Below are 2,667 nucleotides of genomic sequence, written 5' to 3' on the forward strand. Positions count from 1 at the left end.
TCATTCCAAACACTATGACTGGCATTCATACAAAATCAGATTCTTCGTTTGCATATGGAAAAGTCAAAATTTAATTTATTAAAATCTCTTCTTTTTTATTTTAATCTTAACAAGAAGGTCGTCCTTTTTTTTTGTAAAAAAAATATTTTTCTTATGAGAAAGTTAACAAAATAACAAATTTTGGAATTTATATTATTTAAATTTTACATTGAGAGAGAGAGAGAGAGAGAGAGATTATGAGAAGACTAGCAATATAGGCCCTTCCATTATTTTCCAGATCCAAACAGAAGGTAAGCCAAGTTATTGGCCTATCAATAAATGAGGTGTAATCAGGAAATAAAGACGACAAAAAAGCCATAGTTAAAGATATATTTTTCTGGTTCATCTCTACTTTGTGTTTTTTGAAATAGGTTCATCCGTGCTTGAATCTCACATGGAGCTTCAATTCCCTTCTTTTTTGATCCTCTTCTTTGCCTTTCTTCTCTTCCTGTACACGGTACTCAAATTACTAAGCGCTTTCTCATCAGCAAAGCTACCGCCTGGGCCGAGGAAACTTCCCATCATCGGAAACCTGCACCAGCTCAAGGGGGCGCCCCATCGCTCCCTAAAAGAACTGGCTGAGAAACATGGACCCATAATTCACCTGCTGCTTGGCGAGCTTAGGACCACCGTAATTTCCTCAGCGGAATGTGCTAAAGAAGTCTTGACAACCCATGATGTAATCTTTGCTCAAAGACCCAAAACTCTAGCTTCCCAGATCCTGTCTTATAATTTCTTGGACATTGGTTTTGCACCATATGGCACCTATTGGAGACAGCTGAGGAGAATCTGCAAGTTGGAGCTTTTAAGTCAAAGTCGAGTTGACTCATTCCGATCCATCAGGGAAGAGGAGGTGACTAATCTCGTCAAGGAAATATCTTCATGTCGAGGATCGCCAATCGATCTTAGCAAGAAACTGTTTTCAATGACTTCTTGGATAGCCATGAGTGCAGCCTTTGGGAAACACTGTAAACACAAAGAAGAATACATATCCGCTGCCTACAGGATTATAAAGCACAACACAGGTTTTACCCTTGTCAATCTATTCCCTTCTTTTAAAGTTCTTGAATGGATTTCAGGGGCCAGGCCCAAGCTTGAGAAATTGCATAGAGAGAAAGATAAGATAGTTCAGAAAATCCTTGATGAGCACAAAGATAGGAGGGAGAAAAGGATGAAAGATGGTGAACAAGTAGCAGAGGATGATGAGGAAGACCAAATTGATCTTCTTTTGAAGCTCCGAGAGCAAGGGGACCTTGAATTTCCATTGACTGATGACGCCATCAAAGCTATTCTCTGGGTCAGTACTTTCCTCATCAGTGGGAAAAGCATATATTTAAGATATTAATTTAATACCATAATGTAGTATAATTATAGAGCTTTATAAGCATGTAGAAATAAATTGTTATATGTTTATTTATTTAATGCTCATATTCTACATATTTGTTAGTTTCTTGTAAAACACACTGGGAAATTTTTAAGGGGAAATAGGTTGTCATTATATCAGGAATCAGGATTTAAATTTGACTGTTGGATTAATGCCCCACGGCAATATTATTTTATCAAGTTTTTGTCTAATCTTGTAATTCTGCTACAGGACTTGGTCACTGCTGGGGCTGAGACATCATCCTCAACTATGGAGTGGGCAATGACTGAAATGCTGAGATTTCCAGAGTCAATGAAAGAGGCACAAGTTGAGGTACGTCGGGTTTATGGTGAAAAAGGAAGGGTAGACGAATCAAATCTTCATGAATTGCAATACTTAAAAGCAGTAGTGAAAGAAACCCTGAGGCTGCATCCTCCATCTCCTCTGTTAATGCCAAGGCAGTCAAGTGAGGCTTGCCAGATTAGTGGCTATGACATACCTGCCAATACTAGAGTCATAATTAATGCATTTGCAATCGGAAGAGATCCAAAGTTCTGGCCTGAACCTGAGAAATTTTCCCCAGAGAGATTCCTTAACAACTCCATAGATTACAAGGGAATGGATTTTGAGTATATCCCATTTGGCGCTGGAAGGAGAATGTGTCCTGGAATATATTTTGCTCAAGCTAATATTGAGTTGTTACTCGCACAATTGCTGTTCCATTTTGATTGGAAACTACCTGAAGGAATGAGGAAAGAAGATATAGACATGGGTGAATCTTTTGGTTTAGCTGTTTGCAGAAAAGTAGGTCTGGCTGTAATTCCCATTCCTTGGGCCGACAATTGACGCCAGGGTGAAAAAAGTCTTAGCATTCTCCTGACCTGCTCTGCTCTGCTCTGTTCTGCAGGATGTGAATAGATAAGAAATATAGTGTGGAGTCGTCTACGATGAAATATGCTTTTGGCTATGGCTATGTAGATAAGTCTGATATGTTTTAATTAATATGTTACTAACCAATACTTATAAACCTTTTAGTATTTGGCTATGGTTGTTCTTTTTTTTTTTTTTTTTTTTGTTTGTGCGTTCGTCCTCCTTTTCGGTTTACCGCCTTTTATGGGCTTTGTTTCTTCCCCTCTATTCTTTTAGGTTATGAGCTTGTCTATATATGGATCCTTGTATTGGGCTAAGCTTGTATGATTGGGCTAAACTTTGCATAAGTCAGAGTAGGCTTTGCTTAAGCAGATGCGTGGGCAATGGCAAATCTT

General features: G+C 38.5%; 1 protein-coding gene across 1 annotated transcript; it reads left to right on the forward strand.

The window, feature by feature from the left end:
* Positions 1 to 219: 219 nt before the first annotated feature.
* On the forward strand, positions 220 to 2,447 carry LOC110671279 (cytochrome P450 71D10). The gene is made up of 2 exons (XM_021833694.2): positions 220 to 1,336; positions 1,634 to 2,447. The coding sequence occupies exons 1-2, from the start codon at positions 434 to 436 to the stop codon at positions 2,246 to 2,248; spliced, it is 1,518 nt and encodes a 505-aa protein (XP_021689386.2). The 5' UTR covers positions 220 to 433; the 3' UTR covers positions 2,249 to 2,447.
* Positions 2,448 to 2,667: the final 220 nt, after the last annotated feature.

The sequence above is a fragment of the Hevea brasiliensis genome, unplaced genomic scaffold, assembly GCF_030052815.1.
Source record: "Hevea brasiliensis isolate MT/VB/25A 57/8 unplaced genomic scaffold, ASM3005281v1 Scaf716, whole genome shotgun sequence".
Classification (NCBI taxonomy): Eukaryota; Viridiplantae; Streptophyta; class Magnoliopsida; order Malpighiales; family Euphorbiaceae; genus Hevea; species Hevea brasiliensis.